This window comes from Salmo trutta, chromosome 36 (genome assembly GCF_901001165.1).
Source record: "Salmo trutta chromosome 36, fSalTru1.1, whole genome shotgun sequence".
Lineage (NCBI taxonomy): Eukaryota > Metazoa > Chordata > Actinopteri > Salmoniformes > Salmonidae > Salmo > Salmo trutta.
This window is the reverse complement of record NC_042992.1, coordinates 33,044,662-33,071,079: the sequence shown is the minus strand read 5'-3', so window position 1 is coordinate 33,071,079 and position 26,418 is coordinate 33,044,662. Positions and strand designations below refer to the sequence as shown.

Genomic DNA, 26,418 nt, shown 5'->3' with positions numbered 1-26,418 from the left:
CATACTCAGCGGTGCTGTGCATGAAAGACCCGGCATGGGCATCGCCTTGAACAGGTGCCTTCTGCAGGCTAAGCTAAGATGAATAAGAGAAGGCAAGTTTTAAGATTCTCTACGTCTTTCTTTCAAAGCACTTCAGTGTGAGCTTGGAGATGGAAACCACAGGAGTTCCTTTGAAAAACAATGACTTCCAGCGTCAACAGAAAACAGGTATTAGATCTGAGTGAGCGCACCATCAGGATGGAGAGCTGTGCTTCAGTTCAATACGGGCTGACAGACATGTAGAAGACCAGAGAAAATCCAAATCCTTAGGCCGGCTTCTTACCGTCATATCATAAATGTTTTATTCTATAGTCCTGTGAGACTATAATCATGCCGACATTCTTTTTCAGAAATATTCCTTGATCATCCCTGCATTAGTCAGGAATCATTAGGGATCATTAACATCACTAAGCAAACGGGAGTGAGCGATAGCCTATTGTCACATGGCTGATTTAACAGGCAGACTTGAGCCTATGGAATACACGCAGAGCCAACGTCACATGCATCTTCCGGCTTGTAAGCAGCAGTGAGCAGGAAAGAAAAAATAATTACCACCTCAGCCATAATCAGTCGTGTTATCCACACTGGGCCAATTACAGATTTCACGCATGTAAGTTTCCCCTGCCGCCTGATGGATTTTACTAACGCTCACCTCGTATGTACAGCGTTTGGCAATGTTGGCCAAAGTGAAATGTGGTTAAGAGAAAAAGCTGTGGAAATGAGGAAAAATTAGTCGAGGAAGCTTTACGACCTGGAGTCCGGCTCGTTTAAAAAAAAAATGCGTGATCGGTTCTGTACGCGGAGCACCCTTGACATTTAACAATCCGAACAAGTGAAAATATAGTTAGTCAAGCGCATAGGCGTAATTACCGAGATTTCTGCCAGAATGATGTGAAAATGGCAAGTGGGGAAGGCACACAAATTAATAACAAGGGTTCAGGGAGGAGGTGCTCTGCTGGAGGCACTTGAAGAGCCGTGTTATTTCAGGCTGGATTGGAGACAGAAGAACAGGTACGGGTTCTGGCTGAGTTGTCAGGCAGCCACAATGAAGAGAGAGGAGAGAGAGAGAAGAGAAGAGAAGAAAGAGAGAGAGGAAGATGGAAAGGGAGGTAAAGAGTAAGAAAGAAAGAAAGGGAGGGAGGGGAGAGCGCAACAGAATGAGGGAAAGAGAGATGGAGAGAAATAGAGATCGAGGGAGGGAAAGAGAGCGAGAGAGCGCAAGAGAGAGAGGAGAGAGACAAAGAGAGAGTGGGGAGAGACAAAGAGAGAGTGGGGAGAGAGAGAAAGAAATGGAGATGAGGAGAGAGAGAGAGAGCCAAGGCCTGCAGAGGCGGTACTAGAGGAGGGTGGAGGGCATAGGTGCAGAGAAACTACAGAGTGAGCTGGGAGAATGGGTGAGTTGCATGTGGGCACTCTGTTATTTTTTTCTCTCTGTTATATTTTTTTTTAACACCAAAATAGATGAAAAAAGAAAGCAGGAAAGAGGATAGAGTGCTGCTGTGTACTTTAGCCCAGAATGTGTCGAACACGAAATGAGTCGAAAGCAAAGGCACTTTTCCCGCCCGCCACTCTTTATGTGACTGACCCCTGTGATGAGCGTTGGTGCAGTGATGACATCTCTGCCATATTAAAGCAGACCTCCGGTGAGCTGGCCCATTCATCCCTCCCTCCCTCCCTCCCTTCCCATATCTGAATCCATTAGCTCTGCAGGTACACTGATCACAGCCAAATGGGCCATGCTAGAGGATTAGGCCCTGGCAGCTAGGGTCATACCGCTCTCTCCCTCACTCTCTCTCTCCCCCTCCCTCTCTCTCTCTCCTATTCAAACACACGAGGCACACCCTAACATGGGCAGAGCACAAACTCAATAAACACACACCGTGCAGGGACAAAGACACACCTCACAATGATGCGCACGCAGAGGGACACACACTCAGAGTGCCTCCAGCCGTTTCCCCCTGACTCTCCTGTCGATCGGACAGACACTAAGCAGACTGATCCTCTCAACCCTGGCTGTCGCTAACTGCCGGCGAGCTCTCTCGCTCTCCAATTCTCCCCCGCTCTACCTCCGTTCTGTTCAGCCCCTCCGCTCCCCCTCCTCTCGCTCTTTCTCTCTTCCTCCCAAGGTCAAAGTAGCGCTCCCTTCTATCTTCTCTGCATTCCCCAATCCCTTAGTCCCCATCTCTCTCTCTCTCATCTCCACCACTTTGCTCCATGTCAGTGTGCCCCTCTTCATCCACCGCCCTTCCACGTTTCTTCCTTTTATCTCCCAGGGTCTCAAGTCGTCTCTCTTTACCTCCAATGTCCTGTCACATCGTCCATTCCCTCTGAAGCCTCTCTCCTGCTTGTACACACCGACTCACTTTCTCCCCTCTTTTTGTGCCGTTCTGCTACCTTGTTCATTTTCCTATTCCGCCCGCCTGTTCTTGTAAAAGGGAGGATGGTGATATGTATGGTGTGTGTGTGCACAAGCTATATAAAGAGACATACTGAGAAAACAAAAAAGATTCAATGTGTGTGTGTGTGTGAGAGAACTGGCGATTGCAAGATCTGCATAGCATATAGTGTGTTCCACTCGGAGTGAATCCTCCTCCCAGAGGACCCAGAGTGGTTCGGTAGCCATGCATCACGTCTGTGGAACGTCTCTCCAAGCACACGGCTACAGCTCTACTCCCCAGCCCTCCTGTGATAAATGTATGTGGGGCCTCAGCGCATCCTCTCACAAACCTGCTAACATACACCCCCCCCCCCCAAACACAGTCAGCCTATCTCCACACAGAAAGGAAAGAAGCTGTTCATTTGGTTAGAGGATGCACGCTTATCAAACATGCATGAACGTGGACGTAGAATATGTACATGTTTGTCTTCATACTTCTACATACAATTATTTTAGCGTTCCTCTTCACAAAGAGCCCAAACGCAGCCCTGCAGCCTTGGCGCTCCATTCTGCCCAGTTAATAATTCATCCGTCTGGTTAAGAGGAGAGAGCGCTCCCTCTTCAATTATTGACAAGCAACATCTACACTGCACCTGACCAAGGGGGGACTAAACAGATGGGGAGGAGGTGAGGGTGAGGGTGCGGCAGGAATGAAATGACAGAGAGATAGAGAGGGAGGGAGGGTATAGGTGGATTGCCGAGTTTCCCCATTATTTCAAAGCCTCGTCGACGTCTTGTTGCCACGGACTCCACAGCGTCGGTCATCGGGGCCGCAATATTTATTTGAGCGCCATTAGAGACAGTCGCTTGTCTGCCGGCACACAGCACAGGAAGTTAACGAGTGAGTGTCAGCCGACAGAGAAAAGCACTTCATTCGTCTTAAGTCCAGTTGCACATTGTTGCGCCCGGTGACTTTGTCGCACTTCAACAATCGTCTCCGTTAAGAGTGGTCAACGACAAGCCAGGCCACGCCCATTAAACGTCTTTGATCGAGGTCCGTTGAGAGAACGGGCGTCACGCCTTCCTTACGTCCTTGCAACAAATACGAAAGGGAAAAGATATGTAGGAGCTGGAGAAATGGGAAGGGAGAAGTCCTTTGTGCACATTTGACATTGTTTGGACAACGCCTTTTTTTCCTGTGGTGGGATAAACCCAGATATTCCCTATTACCACATGTCAAAGCCATAAAGAAAAGCCACACCACCACAATTACAGGACACCCACTCCGGTTCCTTTACCAGAAATCCCAGACTATGGGCTCCAAGTCCCACAATCCATCCAAAAATTACACTTCCCAGAATTCCACCTTGGCTTTACATGAAAAAAAAAAAAAAAAATGACATTGTATTGTCACATAGACCGGATAGGTGCAGTGAAATGTGTTGTTTTAATGAGTGTTTGTCAACTATGGCAGCGTTTCCCAAACTCAGTCCTGGGGACCCCAAGGGCTGCACGTTATGGGATCTCATCAAGCTTTGACTATTTGAAAATCAGCCATGTAGCTCCAGGGCAAAAACCAAAAGGTGCACCCCTTGGGGACAGAGTTTGGGACATGCTGCTCTACCGGCTGTCGTGTAATGCATACCTGTCACGTGCCGGAGCAAAGACCTATCTGGATAGGGATTAAAGTCAGCGTTTTAGAAGGGTATTTATTCCTGAATCTAAATGTAATCTTATAACTAGAAATATGGTGAATGATAAACTAGCTTTGCGAGGGTGAGAAACAGAACGGTGTAGGGGAAGGTTGGGTGGGGGTTGGGCTCCATTGACAGCCAATCATCACGTTAAGAAAACAACCCAGGAGGATAAACGTTGAACTACATTAAAGGGCAAGAGACTTATCCACTAGAATGAGAATAGGCAGCTTAACCCATGTACAGTTGAAGTCAGAAGTTTACATACACCTTAGCCAAATACATTTAGTCAGATTTTCCGCAATTCCTGACATTTAATCCCAGTAAAAATTCCCTGTTTTAGGTCAGTTAGGATCACCACTTTATTTTACGAATGTGAAATGTTAGAATAATAATAGTAGAGAGAATTATTTATTTCAGCTTTTATTTCTTTCATCACATTCCCAGTGGGTCAGAAGTTTACATACACTCAATTAGTATTTGGTAGCATTGCCTTTAAAATTGTTTAACTTGGGTCAAACGTTTTGGGTAGCCTTCCACAAGCTTCCCACAATAAGTTGGGTGAATTTTGGCCCATTCCTCCTGACAGAGCTAGTGTAACTGAGTCAGGTTTGTAGGCCTCCTTGCTCACACACGCTTTTTCAGTTCTGCCCACAACTTTTCTATAAGATATAAGATACCTTGACTTTGCTGTCCTTAAGCCATTTTGCCACAACTTTGGAAGTATGCTTGGGGTAATTGTCCATTTGGAAGACCCATTTGCGACCAAGCTTTAACTTCCTGTCTTGAGCTGTTGCTTCAATATATCCACATAATTTTCCCTCCTCATGATGCCATCTAGTTTGTGAAGTGCATCAGTCCCTCCTGCAGCAAAGCACCCCCACAACATGATGCTGCCACCCCTGTGCTTCCGGGTTGAGATAGTATTCTTCAGCTTGCAAGCCTCCCCCATTTTCCTCCAAACATAACGGTCATTATGGCCAAACAGTTCTATTTTTGTTTCATCAGACCAGAGAACATTTCTCCAAAAAGTACGATCTTTGTCCCCATGTGTAGGTGCAAACCATAGGCTGGCTTTTTTTATGGTGGTTTTGGAGCAGTGGCTTCTTCCTTGCTGAGCGGCCTTTCAGGTTATGTCGATATAGGACTCATTTTACTGTGGATATAGATACTTTTGTACCCGTTTCCTCCAGCATCTTCACAATGTCTTTTGCTGTTGTTCTGGGATTGATTTGCACTTTTTGCAGCAAAGTACGTTCATCTCTAGGAGACAGAACGCATCTCGTTCCTGAGCAGTATGATGGCAGTGTGGTCCCATGGTGTTTGGACAGATGAACGTGGTACCTTCAGGTGTTTGGAAATTGCTACCAAGGATGAACCAGACTTGTGGAGGTCTACAATTTTTTTTCTGAAGTCTTGGCTGATTTCTTTTGATTTTCCCATGATGTCAAGCAAAGAAGCACCTAGTTTGAAGGTGGGCCTTGAAATACATCAACAGGTACAATTGACTCAAATGATGTCAATTAGCCTATCAGAAGCTTCTAAAGCCACGACATGATTTTCTAGAATTGTCCAAGCTGTTTAAAGGCACAGTCAACTTAGTGTATGTAAACTTCTGACCCACTGGAATTGTGATACAGTGAATTAAGTGAAATAATCTGTCTGTAAACAATTGTTGGAAAAATGACTTGTGTCATGCACAAAGTAGATATCCTAACCGATTTGCCAAAACTATAGTTTGTTAACAAGAAATTTGTGGAGTGGTTGAAAAACAAGTTTTAATGACTCCAACCTAAATGCCTGTAAACTTCCGACTTCAAATGTATGTATTACAGACCAATCACTCTTCTGAACACAGATGAAAAGATCCTGGGAAAGGTTCATGTAAATACATTTGAGGAAGGTCCTTGGAGGAATAATTAGTCCTGCTCAGACTGGGTTTATTTCATACTGCATTGTTACAGTTCAGCCAGTAAGCCATTAAAAACGGGTGATTAACATACTGCGGGTTGTTCCAGACTCATCTGCTCAATTGCCTGGTTATTGATTTTGTACAGTGGTCTTATCTGGTAGCCTCTGTAAACCGTAGTACTCCATCGGGGAGGCGTCGGGTTATGTTTATTCTGTTGCCTGAGAGTGAGCGACAGGCTGATGGAGGAATAACAGCGTGAACCCCCGAGGAAAGAACACCCCGCACCGCAGATGTTGGCCTACGTCAGTTGGGTTTTCTTTTAAGTAAGTGGGCACAAAATGCAGCTTAAATATTGCTTATTTGCCCCCCCCCCCCCCAACCCCCAACCTAGCAGTGGGTGGGAGGCCAGCGACGGCTCTAATGAAGATACTTTCCTCGTTTTGCTTCAGTCGACCCTCAACTGCTTGAAATGATGATGATACCATCGGTTAGCTAGCTGAATACCAGGAAACTACTGTATTAGCACACTACGACCCTGAATGGGAGGCAACGCAGCGAGTGTTAGCTAGCTGAATACCAGGAAACTACTGTATTAGCACACTACGACCCTGAATGGGAGGCAACGCAGCGAGTGCACTATTCAACCGAAACAACCTCCGTTTCAACTCCAGACGGCAGTCAAAGGTCGCACTGCGCACACCATTTCTGCCAATACAGCAAACTTGCCACGCCTTAGGTATAGATTTGGTGACGTTAGATATTTATAACCGCAGCAAGGACATTGCCGTAAGGGTAAAACAGCGGTTGGAGTTTAGTCGCGTCAGAGCCAACCTGGTAGAGATTTCTCTCGGCTGTGGTTCAGAAGTTTAGTTGCGTCAGAGCCAACCTGGTAGAGATTTCTCTCGGCTGCGGTTCAGGAGTTTTCACTCTGGGCCGGTAAATCACAAACACGCGTGTGGTGAAATAATGCCGGCTTTGTGACTTAAGTCCTCAAATTAGGTGTCTTGCTGCTTTTAGCCCTATTGAGGGATTCACACCGATTAAAAAAAAAAGACCCAAATCTCTCATCTCTGGCTCCTGGGCTGGGCCCGGGCTGCTCTCTCCCGTTGATTACATTCATATCTGGCTCTGCTCTGATCCCTGGATTTCCCGGATCTCGGGCACAATCTGTCAGATGGGTTGGGGGAAAAAAACATAACGGGAGAAATCTAATTAAATAACATCAGTTCCTCGGGCTAAAAGATACTCCTCACGTCTAGCACCTGTGAATGAGACGGTAGAAGAGTCCTTTTCACCTCTACTCCAATAAAACCGACGTGACTGGCAGGTCATAAAGTTGCAGTCACTTCTTCCTCAATAAAGGAAAGATATGATTGCTTAAGATCACCATGGCCAAGGTTCCTGGATGTCACAGTCCAGCTGATCTCACACTGCACCTAAATGAGGCGGGGCGTCAACCTTGTCAGAGTCCATAAATTCAGTTTTGGTTTCTGGTGACTCTCTGACCACAACAAACGTCTTAACTTTCATCTCAGTTCCATCTGGTTAGCAATGCTAAACTATCACACACAGACGAGATTGTACCAGTGCCCTTCAATCAAAACATATCGAAATGTCCTTGGGGGAGATTAGTCTGGACGAGAGACTGTCCAAATCCCTCCCCACTCTCGGCAACAATATCAATATTTTCATGACTCAATCAAGCCAACCGTAAACAAGTCGTAAACAGAATGTAATTCGATCCCAACCCAGCTCCTGATTTCCAGGAATGCATGGTCGTCAAGGAGATGCGATGGAGTCAGTGTGAACGAGGCGAAGCAGCTGTGAAGCTGAACAGCAGCTGTTCTTTCTCAGTCACACATCTGGTGACAGCCCGCTCATCACAGAGCAGACAGACTGCCAAGGGTGGATATATAAGGTGGGGGGGGGGGCTGTAATAACAGACTAGTCATGTAGGCCTTTACAAGGATGGATAATCGCATATTTATTAATTTAACATATTTGCAAAGCTGTTATTCTATCCTCAACAGCACTGACGAAAATATGCCTTCACATACAGATGATCACGTGTGGGTACAGAATCTGAGGTATGGCAGTTTGAAAGTGTCGATATGCCAACCAGTGAAACTAACGTACGAGGATAAAGAACGACTTAATGTACAAGACTACAAGATTCAATAGAGAGCTGGTAGGTATGCTTCGAGAACATTCTAATTCCAAACAGGCTTCTCCCCAGGAAACCTTATCACTTGCTAAGCCCCCGTCTCCAAGAGTCTCTTCACTCCGCCTCCCTTCAGTCCCATCTACTGCGTCTTTCAGTCTGTCCTTCCTCTCAGTCGCTTGCTTTCATGTTTCCCTCTCTCTACACCACATCAGTCTCCCCTCAAAAAGACAAAACAGGAAATACCCCGCCAAGTCTGGAGAATATCCAGCCATCTGCATTTCTTTTAACACCTTGCCAAGCCTCTGTCACAGCACAGATAAGGCCTGCAAAGCGATCATAAAAGTGACAGAATAACAAGGTTATATGGTTGCGCAAACCATATACACTCACCGGACAGTTTATTAGGTACATCGCTCCAACAGACAGTGAGTCACGTGGTCTTGGCTTGCTATATAAAGCAGGCAGACAGGCCTGTTTACTGTTCGATTGAACGTTAGAATGGGCAAAACGAGTGTCCTAAACGACAGTGAGGGGTATAGTTGTCGGTGCCAGGCGCACCTGATCCAGTACCTCAGAAATGGCCGCCCTCCTGGGCTTCTCACACACAACCGTGTCTATCTAGGGTTTACCAGAGAATGGTGCGACAAACAAAAAACATCCAGTCGGCGGCAGCCCTGTAGGTGAAAACATGTCGTTGATGAGAGGTCGAAGGAGAATGTCAAGAATCGTGCAAGCTAACAGGCGGGCAAAACAGACAAATAACGACACAGTACAGCGTTGGTGTGCAGAACGGTATCTCAGAACGCACAACTCATCGGTCCTTGTCACGGATTGGCTATTGCAGTAGACGACCACACTGGGTTCCACTCCACACACGGTCACCAACACTGGACAACTGAGGAGTAGGAAAACGTTGCCTGGTCCAACAAATCCTGGTTCATGTTGCGTCATGCTGATGGCAGAGTCAGGATTTGGCGTAAGCAGCATGAGTCCATGGACCCATCCTGCCTGGTATCAACGGTAGAGGCGGTTGGCGGTGGTGTAGCGCCGTCCAATCTGCAGCAACTGCGTGATGCCATCACGTCAGCATGGACCAACATCCATGTGGATCGTTTCCGACGTATAATACATTCCCCGGAGAATTCAGGCTGTTCTGGGTGCAAAGGGGGGTCCGACCAGGCACTAGATGGGTGTACCTAATAAACTGAGTATACACAGTCACTGTGGTCTACCAAGGTCTTTACCCTGTCTGATTTTAACATAAACATCTTCATATAAAAATACGAGTGAGCGGGGCTCTCCACATTCACCCACCTCTTTGGGAAAATGCGCCCTGCGTGGGTATCAGCTTACAGAGTCAATGGAACTTGACCCCTTTTCATGTAGCAGCATGTTCACCACTATGACCGTGGGACTGATTTCTCACATTCATCAAAAACTAGAGCAGAAAAGACCACTAAAACAAAACTGGTCAGGAAACTCAGGCTGGTCTATTTTCTGTGTGGTCTAACACGCTAGCCTGGCCAAGGTCTGTGAGCTGAGCAAACGGCTGCACGCCGTGTGAGGTCTTCACCAGAGGAAATGCCCATGATGCGAAAAATTGTGTTTTGTTATTCTCCCGATTTTTATCTTGGTGTGTTTATTTAGTAGCCGAGGTCCACGCAGAACAATTGAGCCGTCCATCTACCCACTCAGCAAGAGCAACAGTGGTCATTTCATCTGGCCATTTGGCTCGACCCTAATTCAATGGGCAGCTGCACAGAATCCTTGCATCACCCGACTCACGGATAGAGATGCACAGGGTGTGTGGAGTCTATCCATTTCACTGTCAGCTAGAGCAGTAGCTCGGCACCGATTCAGCTCAATTAAATTCTAACCAATGAGGGCTGTAGAAGAACCCTTGCATCATTGGAATTTACTGATGTCGATTCACGGGGCGTTCGAGTCCATCCGTTTCAGTGTCAGATCAGTACATCTGTGCAGATTGCCGCTCAGCTCCGACGATGCGAAACAGCCTCCGACTCTCCCCACTGGCTTCTGTGGAAATCTCCCACGCCAGGCCTCCCCATTCATCATCACCCCAGTCTCGCCCCCTCTCTGATGTGCTCTCCCAGAGTACAGACCTTCATCACTTCAGCTCATTACGGAGAACCGTAGACACCTTCCCTGTCAGCTTAGCACTCCCCCCTCCCCGGCTTTCGATTGCATTACTTATGAGGCCACCCCACCTCTCTCCTCTCTGCCTTCTGTTCCGCCCTCCGTCTCAGTGACAGATCATCTCCTCTGTTAACGCAGTACAATTCCCTCCATTATCTCTCCCTTCGGCTACTTCCTTTCGTCTGCTGCGGTAGTTTGGCTCTTTCCTGCTGTTCTCACTCGCTGTTACCATTCACCCCATTCTAGTTCTTCACACACAGTTCCCACCACCTCTTTTTTTATTTCCTCTCCTCTGATTTCTTCCTGTCAGATCTCTCTTTCGCTATCTCCCTATTCATCAACACCTGTGTGTCGTTATCCCAGTGGGTAAATAGAGGCAGATTACCCGACTGTTTTCCCTATGCAGTTTTGAATTCAGCCCGAGCATCCTCTGATCCAAACCTACACCACAGTATGAAGCGCCCTTACTTCTGGTTCCGGGTCAGTTGTTATGGACACCTCTTCAGGAGGATGCCTGCGTGGCAAAACAAAGCCTCCGCTCGGGCTCCCGGTGTGATCGCTAATTAGGTGCACGCCAGCGTCAGCCTGTCCTGTTCCTGTAAACTCCAGCATGGTTCCCCCTCTACAGTGTCCCCAGAGTGTAGGTACTGTCTAACAAAGTCCTGTAGCCATCACGGCTAATGGAGCCGTCACAATGCTTATTCCAACAGTGCCGGGGGCATGGACCCTCTCCAGCATCCGCTGCCTTAGCCGATGGGAGGCGGCACCGCGGCACAGCTTATCTGGCAGACTACTAGAGTGACAAAGACCCAGAGTGACAGTCTGTGTGCGAGTGTGTCTGTCGGGGTCAATGGCAGCGGTGTCACTAGAGATTCGTAGCGATATGATGAGACATTAGCCCACATTTGTTCTGGAAGGAAGGAGTGTCCGCTGTGCGATACTAAACTACCACTGAGACGGTGGCCCAGGATAGAGTGACTGATCCATTCACAGTCATTCAAAGTGTCTGCCGAGACGCCAAATTGGCTCTCTTGTCCACCACTACCCCAATGGAAACGAGCTTGGCGGAGGCGGTGTACCATTCCCTGAAGTTTAACTCATTGAGAAACTGAGTTCCGTTGGCTTTACGTTGAACTTAATCTGTAATCTTTTAACCATTTTATCTGGAGGCTGACCGCACTAACGAAGAATGGAATGGCAGAAATGCTCCCCTCATGTTGTCACTCTGGAGGGCCCATTGCATCCCCCCCCCCCTCACATTTGCTCTCCTTCACTTCCCTCCCGTTCACATCTGAATAAATAAACATGGGGTGGAGGTGTGGGAAAGTAGGGCACTTCAACCTGGATGTGATGTCCTCTCTGCAAATGAGAGAGGCTGGTACAAGGAAAGACAGTGGACGTACATACAGACAGGAAGAGAGAAACAGACAGACACACACACACACACACACACACACACACACACACACACACACACACACAGAGAGAGAGAGGAGGTGTTACTGCGAATTGGAGCAACTATGTGAACACTAATTACCTACTGAGGTGCAGGAGCGGGAGAGGCTTCAACACAGGGGAAAGGAGAGATTGAGAGCATGTCTGCTAAAGAGGGGAATGGTTTGAAAAAGGCAAATAATCAGGCAGTCTGTGCCAGAGTGAGCTAAAGAATATCATACAACATAAGACATGGAGGGCTGGGTTTAAGAGGCAAACAGAGAGTAGATGGAGGGCTGGGTTTAAGAGGCAAACAGAGAGTAGATGGAGGGCTGGGTTTAAGAGGCAAACAGAGAGTAGATGGAGGGCTGGGTTTTAAGAGGCAAACAGAGAGTAGATGGAGGGCTGGGTTTAAGAGGCAAACAGAGAGTAGATGGAGGGCTGGGTTTAAGAGGCAAACAGAGAGTAGATGGAGGGCTGGGTTTAAGAGGCAAACAGAGAGTAGATGGAGGGCTGGGTTTAAGAGGCAAACAGAGAGTAGATGGAGGGCTGGGTTTAAGAGGCAAACAGAGAGTAGATGGAGGGCTGGGTTTAAGAGGTAAACAGAGAGTAGATGGAGGGCTGGGTTTAAGAGGCAAACAGAGTAGATGGAGGGCTGGGTTTAAGAAGTAAACAGACAGTCACTGAGTCAAGGGAAGTGGAGAGGTGTGTAGAGCGAGCGAGAGAGAACAGGGGAGGTGTGTAGAGAGAGAGAGAACAGGAGAGGTGTGTAGAGAGAGAGAGAACAGGAGAGGTGTGTAGCAAGAGAGAGAGAACAGGGGAGGTGTGTAGAGCGAGAGAGAGAGAACAGGGGAGGTGTGTAGAGAGAGAGAGAACAGGAGAGGTGTGTAGAGAGAGAGAGAACAGGAGAGGTGTGTAGCAAGAGAGAGAGAACAGGGGAGATGTAGAGAGCGAGAGAGAGAACAGGGGAGGTGTAGAGAGCGAGAGAGAGAACAGGGCAGGTGTGTAGAGCGAGAGAAAGAGAACAGGGGAGGAGTAGAGAGCGAGAGAGAGAGAGAACAGGGGAGGAGTAGAGAGCAAGAGAGAGAGAGAGAACAGGGGAGGAGTAGAGAGCGAGAGAGAGAGAGAACAGGGGAGGAGTAGAGAGCGAGAGAGAGAGAGAGAACAGGGGAGGTGTGTAGAGAGCGAGAGAGAGAGAGAACAGGGGAGGAGTGTAGAGAGCGAGAGAGAGAGAGAACAGGGGAGGTGTGTAGAGAGCGAGAGAGAGAGAACAGGGGAGGAGTGTAGAGAGCGAGAGAGAGAGAGAACAGGGGAGGAGTAGAGAGAGAGAGAGAGAGAGAACAGGGGAGGAGTAGAGAGCGAGAGAGAGAGAGAACAGGGGAGGAGTGTAGAGAGCGAGAGAGAGAGAGAACAGGGGAGGAGTAGAGAGCGAGAGAGAGAGAGAACAGGGGAGGAGTAGAGAGCGAGAGAGAGAGAGAACAGGGGAGGAGTAGAGAGCGAGAGAGAGAGAACGGGGAGGAGTGTAGAGAGCGGAGAGAGAGGAGAACAGGGGAGGAGTGTATAGAGCGAGAGAGAGAGAGAGAACAGGGGAAGGATGTAGAGAGCGAGAGAGAAGAGAGAGAAGAACAGGGGAGGAGTTATAGAGCGCGAGAGAGAGAGAACAGGGGGAGTATAGAGCGAGAGAGAGAACAGGGATGAGTAAGAGGAGAGAGAGAGAGAACAGGGGAGGAGTAGAGAGCGAGAGATGGAGAGAGAGAACAGGGAGATAGAGAGCGAGAGAGAAAGAGAGAGAACAGGGAGGAGTAGAGAGCGAGAGAGAAAGAGAGAGAGAATAGGGGAGGAGTAGAGAGCGAGAGAGAAAGAGAACAGGGGAGGAGTAGAGAGCGAGAGAGAGAGAGAGAGAGAGAGAACAGGGAGGAGTAGAGCGAGAGAACAGGGAGGAGTAGAGAGCGAGAGAACAGGGGAGGTGTGTAGAGAGCGAGAGAGAGAACAGGGGAGGAGTAGAGAGCGAGAGAGAGAGAACAGGGGAGAGAGAGAGAGAGAGAGAGAGACAGGGAGGAATAGAGCGAGAGAGAACAGGAGAGTAAGAGAGAGAAACAGGGAAGGTGTAGAGAGAGAGAAAACATGGAAGGTGTAGAGAGAGAGAGAAAACAGGGAAGGTGTAGAGAGAGAGAAAACAGGGAAGGTGTAGAGAGAGAGAAAACAGGGAAGGTGTAGAGAGAGAGAAAACAGGGAAGGTGTAGAGAGAGAGAAAACAGGGAAGGTGTAGAGAGAGAGAAAACAGGGAAGGTGTAGAGATAGAGAAAATATGGAAGCTGTAGAGAGAGAGAGAGAACAGGGAAGCTGTAGAGAGAGAAAACAGGGAAGGTGTAGAGAGAGAGAAAACAGGGAAGGTGTAGAGAGAGAGAAAACAGGGAAGGTGTAGAGATAGAGAAAATATGGAAGCTGTAGAGAGAGAGAGAGAACAGGGAAGCTGTAGAGAGAGAGAACAGGGAAGCTGTAGAGAGAGAGAAAACAGGGAAGCTGTAGAGAGAGAGAAAACAGGGAAGCTGTAGAGAGAGAGAAAACAGGGAAGCTGTAGAGAGAGAGAGAGAACAGGGAAGCTGTAGAGAGAGAGAACAGGGAAGCTGTAGAGAGAGAGAGAGAGAGAACAGGGAAGCTGTAGAGAGAGAGAGAGAGAGAACAGGGAAGCTGTAGAGAGAGAGAAAACAGGGAAGGTGTAGAGAGAGAGAAAACAGGGAAGGTGTAGAGAGAGAGAAAACAGGGAAGGTGTAGAGAGAGAGAAAACAGGGAAGGTGTAGAGATAGAGAAAATATGGAAGCTGTAGAGAGAGAGAGAACAGGGAAGCTGTAGAGAGAGAGAACAGGGAAGCTGTAGAGAGAGAGAAAACAGGGAAGCTGTAGAGAGAGAGAAAACAGGGAAGCTGTAGAGAGAGAGAGAGAGAGAACAGGGAAGCTGTAGAGAGAGAGAGAGAGAACAGGGAAGCTGTAGAGAGAGAGAAAACAGGGAAGCTGTAGAGAGAGAGAAAACAGGGAAGCTGTAGAGAGAGAGAAAACAGGGAAGCTGTAGAGAGAGAGAGAGAACAGGGAAGCTGTAGAGAGAGAGAGAGAGAGAACAGGGAAGCTGTAGAGAGAGAGAGAGAGAGAACAGGGAAGCTGTAGAGAGAGAGAGAGAACAGGGAAGCTGTAGAGAGAGAGAAAACAGGGAAGCTGTAGAGAGAGAGAAAACAGGGGAGGAGTAGAGAGCGAGAGAACAGGGGAGGTGTGTAGAGAGCGAGAGAGAGAACAGGGGAGGAGTAGAGAGCGAGAGAGAGAGAGAACAGGGGAGGAGAAGAGAGCGAGAGAGAGAGAGAACAGGGGAGGAATAGAGCGAGAGAGAACAGGGGAGGAGTAGAGCGAGAGAAAACAGGGAAGGTGTAGAGAGAGAGAAAACAGGGAAGGTGTAGAGAGAGAGAAAACAGGGAAGGTGTAGAGAGAGAAAAACAGGGAAGGTGTAGAGAGAGAAAACAGGGAAGGGTAGAGAGAGAAAACAGGAAGGTGTAGAGAGAGAGAAACAGGAAGGTGTAGAGAGAGAGAAAACAGGGAAGGTGTAGAGAGAGAGAAACAGGGAAGGTGTAGAGATAGAGAAAATATGGAAGGTGTAGAGAGAGAGAGAGAACAGGGAAGCTGTAGAGAGAGAAAACAGGGAAGGTGTAGAGAGAGAGAAAACAGGGAAGGTGTAGAGAGAGAGAAAACAGGGAAGGTGTAGAGAGAGAGAGAGAACAGGGAAGCTGTAGAGAGAGAGAACAGGGAAGCTGTAGAGAGAGAGAAAACAGGGAAGCTGTAGAGAGAGAGAAAACAGGGAAGCTGTAAGAGAGAGAAACAGGGAAGCTGTAGAGAGAGAGAGAGAAGAACAGAAGCTGTAGAGAGAGAAAGAGAACAGGAAGCTGTAGAGAGAGAGAGAGAGAACAGAAGCTGTAGAGAGGAGTAGAACAGGGAAGCTGTAGAGAGAGAGAGCGGTAGGTAGAGAGAGAGAAAACAGGGAAGCTGAGAGAGAGAGAAAACAGGGAAGCTGTAGAGAGAGAGAAAACAGGGAAGCTGTAGAGAGAGAGAAAACAGGGAAGCTGTAGAGAGAGAAAACAGGGAAGCTGTAGAGAGAGAGAGAGAGAGAGAGAGAACAGGGAAGCTGTAGAGAGAGAGAGAGAGAACAGGGAAGCTGTAGAGAGAGAGAGAAAACAGGGAAGCTGTAGAGAGAGAGAAAACAGGGAAGCTGTAGAGAGAGAGAAAACAGGGAAGCTGTAGAGAGAGAGAAAACAGGGAAGCTGTAGAGAGAGAGAAAACAGGGAAGCTGTAGAGAGAGAGAAAACAGGGAAGCTGTAGAGAGAGAGAAAACAGGGAAGCTGTAGAGAGAGAGAAACAGGGAAGCTGTAGAGAGAGAGAAACAGGGAAGCTGTAGAGAGAGAGAAACAGGGAAGCTGTAGAGAGAGAGAAAACAGGGAAGCTGTAGAGAGACAGAAAACAGGGAAGCTGTAGAGAGACAGAAAACAGGGAAGCTGTAGAGAGAGAGAAAACAGGGAAGCTGTAGAGAGAGAGAAAACAGGGAAGCTGTAGAGAGAGAGAAAACAGGGAAGCTGTAGAGAGACAGAAAACAGGGAAGCTGTAGAGAGAGAAAACAGGGAAGCTGTAGAGAGAGAGAAAACAGGGAAGCTGTAGAGAGACAGAAAACAGGGAAGCTGTAGAGAGACAGAAAACAGGGAAGCTGTAGAGAGAGAGAAAACAGGGAAGCTGTAGAGAGAGAGAAAACAGGGAAGCTGTAGAGAGAGAGAAAACAGGGAAGCTGTAGAGAGAGAGAAAACAGGGAAGCTGTAGAGAGAGAGAAAACAGGGAAGCTGTAGAGAGAGAGAAAACAGGGAAGCTGTAGAGAGAGAGAGAGAGAGAACAGGGGAGGTGTAGAGAGAGAGAGAGAGAGAGAGAGAGAACAGGGGAGGTGTAGAGAGAGAGAGAGAGAGAACAGGGGAGGTGGGGTTGCGAGAGAGCGAGACAAAGCGGAAGGGAAGCGTTTCGACATGGAGACGGCGGGTACAGAAGGGCCACATTTCCACAGAGTGCATTAATCTATGCCGGCTTAAGTATTTCATTTGAGGGCGAAAACGTTCCTGTGGGCATGACGTGCAGGCACCGTCCCCCTCCTCCTTTACTCTTCTGCTCCCTCCCAAGGCGGTGTCTATTTAAATGTGTTTAAAATCGGGGAGTGTCACAGCTCTAATTTTGGCTGGCGTCACTGCCTCCTCTTCCCCTCACTCTCCTCATCCCTCTGTCTGCTCACAGCCTGCAGCACGTTCAGCCCGTCTCTGGGAGAGAGCAGGAGAAGAGAGGGAGAACAGAGTGGGAATAAAGTAGTCCCTCTGCCCCGGGCCTAGTGATGATGGTGAATTAATGAAAATCGTTGACAAACTCTTCGGCTGCAAACGGAGTGTAAGCACACGCAGAGGGGACGTGACGAAGGGCAAAAAAAGCAAAAAGCATTGCGTCTAGATATAGGAATGAAGACAGTTGGGTCGCGGCCAACCGGGCGGCGCCTGAGGGGGTTTGGGGGATACTCCGCGGAGATGATTCCAGAGGCAGAACGTGGACGCATGCCCAGAATACCCCCCCCCCTTCAGCTCCCCAAAAATACTGGCACGCGCTGCGCCCATGCACACAGTAATCATAAACACAGCTCGGTTGCACCGCGAGGCCCCAATAAAGGGGGAACCGGGGAAGGAAAAGGCCCTCAGGGGCCCGGGGGGTGGTTTTTAGTTCAGGGGAGGTCTTCAGCAACACGCACTAATGCTCTCCACAGGCAGAATGTGCAGCGATACGGCAAATAGCAAAGCTGGACAGAATTATTCTTTTTATTTTTTTTCTCAGAAGTCTTCACTCATCCGGTTTCTTCAGCGACAACTCCAAGGCACAAACCCCCTCAGAGTCGTCGGCATCACATTCTCCTCAGGTTTCTCCTGTCGTCGTCCGCCCACCGTTTTCTGTCCAAGGGATATACCGGCGCCCACTCCACCGTTACCTTATCCTGTCTGACCTCCGTTGACCTCTATCTGGTATGTGTCACTGTCTTCTCTTCCCACACATGGAGAGTGGTCTGATTCGGCCCCACAGCTCAATACTGTCAAGGCTCCATTAAGACTGGAAACCATTTTGATTTAGCACCAGGTTCCTCACTGAGAGGAGAAAAAAAAAACATGGTCGGTTAGCCCTCCATTGTCGTGTCGCTGGGAAAGCTCTTCTAATCTGGTGGCAATTCTCATCCTGGGTATATAATTAGCGACTGAGTGGAAAAGGTCACGAAATTCAGGGGCTTTTACCAGACTCAATGAAATAAAAACGAACGATTGTTGGACCACTGCGCGGGTTTGGGAAGTCCCTCGGGATTGCGTAGTCGGCCTTGACTTCGTCAGTGCACCATCATCATTAGCAGCATTGTTATTTCCATACATTAACAGGGCGGCTTAAATATGGGGGGGGGGGGGGGGTTTCCACCCACATGAATAACATTTAATTCTCTGCAGTCGTGCTTGGCCTTGAGTTAATGAATTAGTGCTACGTTGCTCTTCCAGAACTGTTAGTTGTCCTTCTGAAAAGAAAGTAAAGTACTGCGCACCCTTTCTCTCTTACCTATTGACGATACCTCTTTACAAACATGGTTTCTCTAAACCCGGTCCAGCCCAGGTTCCCTACAGTACATTCTAGATATAGAACAGAGATAGATGTTCATTGTTGGAAACTGAATCTCATTGGAGTGAAGCCCACTTGTCCTTCACGCCATAATGGAAGAACATTTACACAAGGTCTGATGTTCGCGGCGACAGGCTGGGGGCCACGCCACAAACAGCGACGGTCTAATGGGGTCAAAACCCCAGCAAAGTAGCTATTCACCTCCATGAGTGGCAATGACAACAAAAACAGGCATCTCCTCTCTGGAGCGCCGCTTCGCAGGATAAAACACACACAAAAAAAGAGCCACTTAAAGGTGGATCTGATCCAGATGTTTTATTTTTCATCCATGAATCCCAAGGGCTACAGCTCGGGGCAGGGGAGAACAGATCCCAAAACAGCGGGAGAGCTTGTCTCGTACAGGTTCGGCACTCTCTTCTCTCTCTCTCCCAGTGCTCCATCACAGTGATGGTGGGAGGGAAAACATTCGCAGTCTATTCTGTCTGGAGAGGCCAGAGCTCCGTTTTCCCCAGATAGACTACATGATGAATAGGACAGCAGATGACCTGTCACACAGTCCCCCGGCGCAGGGCTTTGCGGACTTCCGAAGGCAGGAGGGCAAAGGCCACCGGGTAGGAAGTCGTACCTGCAGGACAGGTCCGTCTAGGTCCGCTCAGTGCAGACGCACCCTATATACACAGTACAATACCCCCTCCCCCCTACTAAAGTCTGCAGTGTGAGTCAGGCAGCAGTAGGGGTTCTGAGAGCCTCTGACACGCCACGTTAATTAATCATCAAAACGCGACACTGCAATTAGTCTGTGCTACATTGTTCTGATTTATGGTGCAAAGACAATGTTTGAGCTGGCATACGTTTTCAGGCAGAAGAAATACTTTTTTTTTATATCTTCATTCATTATGAACGGGGAGAAACGTCATCTTGGCCACGGACCTCAGTGCTGAAAAGAGGCACGCTGTTGAAAATCCTTTTTCCTTTTCTTTCTTTAAATATTAATTGTAAAAGGAAATGAAAATGAGATTAGCAAACACAGACCGGGGAGAACAGCGAATGAACAAACAATACTAACTGTAATCATTGTTGGTCGTTATGGGGTGTCAAATGCAGGGGCCTTTTCTCAGTGAACTCTCTCTCTCTCTCCCTGAACTCACACAAACACAGCATTGAGAGGGAACAGCGAGGACAATGTAGAGTGAGACAGCTGCAACATCATGGATGGAGGAGGGGGACAGGAAAGTCCTTAGGGGAAGATAGTTCAAATAAGCACTTCTTCCATCCTTTTGAACATTGATATCTGGGTTCAACAACTCAGGCTGAAAATCATGTGTCAGAATGACAGCAGCAGACAAATAATCTATGACAGAACTGGGAAATTCGAGAACGAGATATGGAGGGCGAGTAGCGCTTTCTCTTAGATATTATTGCACTATGTACATAGTTTGGCAAAAATCAGGGCATATTGATCAAGACAAGACGGTAAACTCAATTGAATTGAGCAGGGGGAGAGGAAGAGAGACAGTCCAACTAATCTGCTCTGCTGTGTGTAGGTGTCCAGACTGGGGGAGGAAGGTGTGCAGAGGAATGGCTTGAGAGAGAAAGAGAGAAAGAGAGAGAGAGGATGGATAAGGAAATGGTGGCTGGAGAGGCCGAGCACAAAGAGTGAAAGATTGGACGTGGCGAGAGGTGGAGAGAGAGAGAGAGAGAGAGAGAGAGAGAGAGAGAGAGAGAGAGAGAGAGACACGGCAATAGATGGAGGCTTATGGCCTCGGTCTGAGGGTCACCATTACAGATAAGCACTCAAATAAACATGACCATGCCTGACCCGCTCAGCCACCGAGTCCGCGAGAGATGGAGGGATTTCAGGGGGAAAATATGAAAGAGAGAAAGGATCAACCCAACAGAGAGATCCAGGGAGGGTGCCAGGGATTCATCTTAGAGGACGGCCTTTAATGTGTGAGGGAGAGACAGAATGGCAGTTGGAGAAAGACAGAGGGCAGAAAGCCAATTTCGCTTTTCACAAGTAATCACGCTGGTAAGCCTTTTACAGGAAAAGAGGGCGAGATGTTTTTTTGTTTTTTTTAGGACAGTGTCATTTCAGACAGCATTTCTCAGAACTGAGCAGACCGTCCGCAGACTGTGAGGCTTACTTAACGTCGACAATAAACCAATCAATAGAAACCAATTCCTGCTATCGAGGCACATTATGCCTGGCTGGAGCATAAATTCCTGGGAAAATGTTGGATGAAACATTTCTTAATCACCTTTGCACGGGTCAAGGAATCTGTTGCATGCCTGAAAGGCACAAGTTAACACCTTCCCGTTACTCACTGCTTATCTGGTCGCACTTTGAACAGAGAGTGGGAGAAGTGAAAGAGAAAAGATTGAGCACAAGAGAGATCTTGTGCTCTGCACCGGTACCCCCTGCACTGGTACCCCCTGCACTGGTACCCCTGCACCGGTACCCCCTGCACATGGCCTCGCTATTGTTATTTACTGCTGCTCTTTAATTATTTGTTACTTTTATAATATATTTTTTGTTGGGGGGGGGATTTTTCTTAAAACTGCATTGTTGGTTAAGGGCTTGTAAGTAAGCATTTCACTGTAAGGTGAACCTGTTGTATTCGGCGCATGTGACAAATACAATTTGATTTTGAGAGAGAGAGAGAGAGAGAGAGAAGATGGAAGACAAAAGAGGAAGGGAGGGATGATGAGCATAAATGCAAGAGTGGAGAAAGACAGCAGCGAGGAGAGAGGCTGAGAGAGCGATTATGTTAAACAACCCTGCCAACCACCGTAATTGTGCCGTCTCGCTCCACTGGCCATAAAAGGCAATGGGATGAGTGAGCGAATGGGTAACCTTAACCTGTATTGATTCAAAACCCTTGCTACAGTGCTTTCCAGACAAACAATATATTTGCTGTGGACGGAAACCAGCGCATACACAAATACACAAACAGTTGCCAATGAACTTGTGAACCTTTCCGCGAAGCTAATCTGGAAATTCTTCAAATTCAGCCAGAAAGGCAGATGACCTCCAGCTGTGGGGAAGCTTGCATTCTGATCACCAGGGGCCACGCGATGAGCTTCACACCATGTGATACACACCGACTGAGCGATAGCGACTGATGATGATGGAGGTGGGAGGCCTGCCATGTCTTCCCTTTGGCAGAGTCCAGCCTGCATCATCCCTGAGTCAAAGACAGACAAAAACCTGAACGGAGGAATTCATGCCATCCCCTTCTGTAATCCACCCAACAAACAAGCTGGCCAGGGGGGGCTTGGATAAGGAGGCGTAACGAGCCGTCTGAAAGCAGGCGCGCCAACGACGGCGTTACTGCCATGCCTTACATAGCATGCAGTCCCCTTGGCTTGTTGTGGTGCTCCCCAAAATACGGCACTGGGGTTATGTACTGCACATCAGCGGGTGAAACAACCCGAGCCTGTGGAGGGTCGCTGCCATTACCACTTATTCTAGGTGGGTGAAATGGTACACACTAAAACGCCTTAACCGGTTTCCCTCTTACGGCGCCGTCATAAGCCCCGGAGCCGTGTCTTCCTCCATAGTCTCCAGTGGACAGGGTCCGGGGAGGAGGCATCCCGCTCCCTCAGACACGCTCCGGCGGCTGATTCCGAGAAAACCAGAAGCATTTTGACACTCAACAGGGAGCGGCAGTGTTCGCAGAGCAATAAACTCAGAAGCTATAAAAAAGTTCCAGGAATAGCAAGAGGTTGGCAATTCCCCCTAACTTGTCAAGTTCAATGCGGAGGCTCGATGGTGTTATTCCGACTGTTCCGTGTTCCAGTTGGATCAGATCACGCCCGTGTCTGATTAACTGTGTTCAGTGCCGTGTGGCTGGATGATTCTGCCAGCCTCCTGTGTACCAATGTGTGATGCTGCAAACAGTAAGTCACCTTAGCATGTGCTCACATTTTCCTTCCGCACTCACCAGTTAAACGGTCTTAACTAAACATTTGTGTAGGCCTGGATTTTATACGCCAGGTACATCGGAATTGGGCCTACTAGAAATGACATGCAAAAACGGAGCATACTTGAAAAGAGAATGCATCTTATTAGCAAACTCTGCGGCAATCACTCACCCAGTGTGAAAATTGGGCGAAGTCCTCCCCCCCAAAGTAATCACCATAGAAACCTCCCGCGCTATTAGGCTCTCGTCACATTTCTAAAAGCCTGAAAATAGACTCTGGGGTTGACTGTCGGGCCAAGACATGCCTGTCAGTTTCATTTGCCAAACCCACTGGAAAATGGAAGCAACATTTTTTATGTTTTTGTTTGCTACCAAAGACAACATGGGACATTTGCCACTAGTTGAGATTTTTATTTTTTTTAATCTATTTTTCGCTCAAGAGTCATAAAAATGCATCCTGGCAAAAATGCATGTTTTCGTTTTTTCCCCCAATGCATGTCATTTTATTCCATTCCATTTTTGCTTGGATGCCTAGGGTTGAGGGAGCTGCACAAATTAAAATCAGAAGGCGAAGGAAGTGGTAATAAGATCTCTCTACAGGAAGCAACTAGATCCATTTGTGTTTAGTCCTCAAGTTCAAGTTGCCTACAGACTCAACAAAAGTGAACTGATACAAAAGCGGTGGGGAAAAGTGACGGTGCTCGGCTCCTGTTTGATCCAAACCAGAGACCGTCTATTACATATCATAGAGGGGTTACGACCTCGACCGTCAAGACAAATCAGCATGTGTTTTTGTCATGCCTTTCAACGGCCAGACAGAGCGGTCCCCAGGTCTGCAGAGACTAAATGTCGTGATGAAGTGCTTGTAGGAAAGCACACTGAAGTGGCGAGGACAAGCATTGTGCTGCAGCTGTCAGGCACAATTGTCAAATCAACCCCCGGAATTGCTGAGGGATATAAAAGTAATTAATAAGGCTCGCACTGGCCCAGCGAGAGAAAAAAAAAAACAATTATATTCTGTGTCTGTTTTAAATAGAGAAGTACTGCGAATACATTTTCACCCCCGACACTGGCGGAGAGAGATGTTGCTGTGCAGAATGAGAATGACATGCTTAGCGCAGGAGAGTCGCAGGGAGCCAAGTCAGACGTTCTGATTTAGGCAGAGGGCACATGGACGGGCGAGAGAAGAGTTGTTTTCCGAGCCCACTCAGAAATCCATCTCTTTAGCCTCCGTTTTATCTCAAACTGCAGGTGGGTGGAGAGGTTTTTGAAGACTGGGAGAAAGAAGAAAAAGAAATCTGTAGCTTATCGGCCACCATCTCGGTTGCATCAGGAAGAGGGGTTGACCTAACCAACTTGCTGCAAACGATTTAGAAGTTACTCAATGGTGGAGAAGGAATGTATTTATGGTGTACACATCTCAATCGAATCTCATTACTCCTCCGTAAGGCTGGTCATGTATGAATCTATTTGCATTCGTTAACTAATGGCATTTCTTCGCCCATTTGTGCAGGTGCAGGTGCAGGTCTATTCCATTTCCCTGTAAGATTATCTGGGTTATTCCACAGTAATCCTTGGAGACGGTTTTACTGTTAATAAAAAAATGAATTAAAATGATTATTTTGATAATGCTGTTATAATAGAGTTGGTTATTGTCTTTGAGCACACCTGAAAACCTCTACACGCAACAAGGAAACGGTGGATACATTCCCTTTGCCCTGATTTGGTTGAGCTGAGGACATGCAGGGACTTTTGTCTAAACATTTTCGCAGTTTGAGTTCCCCACCCCCTCTGCCAGAGTCTCTGACAAACCAGACATCTATAAACAATGGGGCCCAGAACTCAGAGGGGAGATGGAGGGGGGATAGGGCCTTTTAATTCACCAATGACTAAAGCCGCTCCAACAAAGAGCCCGGACGGGAGCTGGAGCACAGTCTGAAAATAGGCTAGAGAGAGAGAGAGAGAGAGAGAATGGGCATGCTGTGAAAGGGCTGGAATGTGTTTTTTTTATGTGGGTGTGGGTATAGGATGGGGGAGTGTTTGTTATATTAAGTGTATTCGTGATGCTTTATAAATGTCGCTTGAGCTCTGAAATCGTAAACATTCAGAAATGGTTTCGCTTCAATTCATACTGTCAGGTCTTACTATACTGACACCTGTTTGTAAGGATTTGTATGGGCATAAAAAGAGCAAGAAGAATTCCTAGAGAACTGAAATATGCTTAGGGTTACAAAAAAAACATGACCGCACACACAACGGATTTATTTTTCACAACCCTGGCCTGAATTCAACATTTATCAAATAGAACACTAGAAACCGACAAGATGGACACCTCAATACCCCATATTCATCCCTGCCAGTAAAGAGTATCAAGGAAACCCAGCTCAAAATCTCTTTTGACCTATAAACCCATGCAAACCTCGACCCAGAAACTCATAATATGATTAAAACAATCAGGCTACAGTAAATAGAAACACAAATAGACTAGGGCTACGCAACACTGTGCATGCACTGCGTGATCAACCATCAAAACCCTCAAAAATCAAATAGCCCTAAACAGACTACAAACAAGACAGCTGTACTCAGGTCAAACACCAGTCCAACCTTACGTGACCTCATACTTTGTCATATCCAGGCTCAGGTGTTGATTGTTAGGCTTGCAGTCAAACCCACTCTTCAATTGCGCTGCATGCAGGTGAGTTCTTGGACACATGACAATTGCCATTTTTTATAAAAGGCTAAAACAAAGAAGTCCTGAGGGTATATGTAGTTACCATCTTCCTTTTGTAGTTAATTCAGTTACCATCTTAAAATTGGACCGTTTTGACATTGAAGATTTGGGGCTACAATAGAGGACACCCCACAAAACGACCATTACCATTTGTATTGGCTGACTTGTTGTACAGCAACACCCTGCATCTTATTTTCTGACTTCATTTCTGCTCGCCTCAATGATCAGCCAGATCACGATTGTCTGAATGAAGCATGTTACCTGAACAGACCTGAGGAAATCAACCGGGGAGGCGATTCAGAACAATCCCACCTGCTGTCTAAATACCCCCAGAGGCCACACCTTGTATGCATAACATGGCGTACCAAAACTCGGGATAAAAAGCAACCAGACCGTATTGTGTACAAGTCAACTTGCACAACAGGTTTTGAGAAACCCACCACCGTCACCTCTGAAATCGTGTATGACCGTGTGGGTGAACCGCACAATGTGCATGCTTTTCACACGGGACGGTGGATGGCTCTATATGGCACATTTTCGGTTGCCGATACCGAACCTTTGAATGAACGTGACCCATAGTAACGGAGAAAGAACACGCAGAGAGAGGTAGGCTAATCAAATAACCTGAGAGGACAGAATAGAAGTTAATGTTCATGTTTCTTACCTTGTATAATCAGAAGGATCGCTGCTATCACCAACAAACTGTTTTTCATTGGTGATACGGGGCAATGTTTCGCGCAGTCTCTCGCCATTCTAACAAGACGTGAACATGAAATCCCCACCACCACACCAGAACGCAATGAATATTCCTTGACTGATTTCTCCGGGGGGGGGAATCTAATAGGAATAAACCGCAAAACAGACCGGGAGTCGGTAAGTTATGGGTACGGACCGTTCGCTCTTCAGTCCGACGTCTTATTTCCTCGATTTCAAATTACAGTGACTCTTGACAGTCGCACAACAGCACTGAAAACCCCTCCCCGTGTGGGGCGGACGGAGCGCGTACAGGTAGGTCTACGGTGCGTTCGTTACTGTTGAACGGAAAGGAAAGTCACGATGGTGTTCCACTCTGCATTCCCACGCATTCTGGGAGATTGATTGTGATGTCACAATAAAACACCCAAACGATCTGAGAAGTTAAGAAAATAAACGTGTCTCTAAACTTCCACGTAGGAAAGCATACAGCCTATTTTTTGTTGTTGTATTATTCCAATAGAGAACATTCTTATTCCACTGACCTATATGGTTTGTGGATAAATATAGGTCTCCATAGAGATTCA

General features: G+C 47.5%; 1 protein-coding gene across 2 annotated transcripts in view; it reads right to left on the bottom strand.

Moving 5' to 3' along the window:
• The window catches only part of LOC115175936 (poliovirus receptor), a 78,273-nt gene extending 52,099 nt beyond the window's left edge, over nucleotides 1-26,174 (bottom strand). The window contains exon 1 of one of the 2 annotated variants that reach the window (XM_029735589.1): nucleotides 25,803-26,174. In XM_029735589.1, coding sequence (XP_029591449.1) covers nucleotides 25,803-25,890 — 88 coding nt within the window. In that variant the 5' untranslated portion in view covers nucleotides 25,891-26,174. The remainder of the gene's footprint in view (nucleotides 1-25,802) is intronic. The other variant, XM_029735590.1, reaches the window with a different exon arrangement.
• Between the last annotated feature and the right edge of the window lie 244 nt (nucleotides 26,175-26,418).